Below are 1,556 nucleotides of genomic sequence, written 5' to 3'. Positions count from 1 at the left end.
AGAACCCGAAGCGTCACCGGCTGACGCGGAGGCTGCCGCGCCTGCTGGATCATCGGCCCCAGCACCTGAGGTGCAAGCCGCCGGCCCTGTTCTCGGCCACTCGAGCACTGTTTCCTTCGCCCGAACTGTGTCGCATGACATCAACTTCCACGATGACGAGGATGCCGACTGGAACCTCTCCCGAACCGACACGGACCCCTTCAAGTTCATGCCTCCCTCTGACAGGACCAACTCGTTCCCGGTCGTCCCCCCAGCGAGCCCGCCCGGCGCGTCGGCAGGGACTCAACCGCTTCCCGCGACCGAGGCCCAACATGTAATTCAGGCGACGGAGCAGCACCAGGACGACCTTGACGCTCCTCTGTCTGAACGAGCAATCTCTCCAGCCCACCCTCACTTTGCCGACGACCCGTCTGACACGCCTCATATCAACGGTTACTCGGAGCAAGCGCGGTATGTAGGACGCGACATGACGGACGCCGATGAGGACGATGTCGGTTCGCGATTCGAGGAAGGCCTGCCTCTCATTCCTCGCGCGCCCGAGCACACGGAGACTGCCGCCTCAGCCTCCTTCTTCGACCACGAAGCCTCGGCCGACGACGACTTTTTCAGCCATGTGCAGGATGCTGGCCACGATGATACGCCGCCCACGCTGGAGCGCAAGTCAACGATGCAGGTACTCGGTGCCTTTGGCACGAACCCACTGTCGCGAGCGGATACGCTGGAAGGGATGGCCGAGGAGGATGAGCATCAAGCGACGCCGTCGCAGGCTTTGGCTACAGAGGACGACTCCAGCAAGCCCGCTCCTGAGGATCTGGCCGCCAAATGGCAAGAGGCATTCGCCGGAGACGACGATGATGAATTCCTGCTCGACGACAACGCTGGCGACTCGAAGCCAGTTGATCCCGCCGCATTCTTTGGCAGTGATGACGAAGGTTTCTTGGACGACGACGACGACGACGAGACCACGGCATCCGCGCCGGCTGTGCAGCCACCCAGTCTGCCAGCCGCTCAACAGCAAAGCCTGCAAGGACGATATACGCCGCAGAGCCCATCTTTCCCGTTTCCCAAGGCTGCCGCCACCCCGTCGCCTTACGTTCCTGTGGCGGCGGCGCCGCCCCAGACGCCTACATCAGCATATGCGCCTTCGCCTGTGGTCACTTCATTCCCAGCCCCAACGTCGTACGCTGCTCAGTCCCAGCCCTCGCCCATCCAAGCTGCATATGGCATGCCGCCGCCCCCGCGTCCCGAGGCATCCAAAGCCCAGAGCTTCGCCGACAAGAACAAGGGCGGCTACACCTCGCCCTACGACTTGCCCATGGATGTCAAGCCGCGCAAGCGAGCCAGTATGCAACAGCTGCCGAGAGCTCAGGTGCAAGCCCCCCCCGTGCAGCTACCGCCCAGAAGCTCCAGCATGTACGCCCCAAGCCCGACCAGCTCCGCACCACCGTCTGCCGGCTTGCCTCCTCCAGCCCTGCGTGCTCTTCCCAGCCCAGGCACGGCGGGAACAGGTGCTGGGCCGAAGCCTCGGCGCTGTCACTCCGAGCAAGAGAACTTTT

At 63.6% G+C, this 1,556-nt stretch overlaps 1 protein-coding gene across 1 annotated transcript in view; it reads left to right on the top strand.

Annotated features, from left to right (window-relative positions):
- The window catches only part of VDBG_00114 (COPII coat assembly protein SEC16), a gene marked incomplete at both ends in the record, with an annotated part of 6,028 nt that overhangs the window by 486 nt on the left and 3,986 nt on the right, over positions 1-1,556 (top strand). The window contains one exon of the mRNA XM_003008387.1: positions 63-1,369. Coding sequence (XP_003008433.1) covers positions 63-1,369 — 1,307 coding nt within the window. The remainder of the gene's footprint in view (positions 1-62; positions 1,370-1,556) is intronic.

This window comes from Verticillium alfalfae, genomic scaffold, assembly GCF_000150825.1.
Source record: "Verticillium alfalfae VaMs.102 supercont1.1 genomic scaffold, whole genome shotgun sequence".
Lineage (NCBI taxonomy): Eukaryota > Fungi > Ascomycota > Sordariomycetes > Glomerellales > Plectosphaerellaceae > Verticillium > Verticillium alfalfae.
Note: the sequence above shows the minus strand (reverse complement) of the source record. Positions and strands in the feature narration are given on the sequence as shown.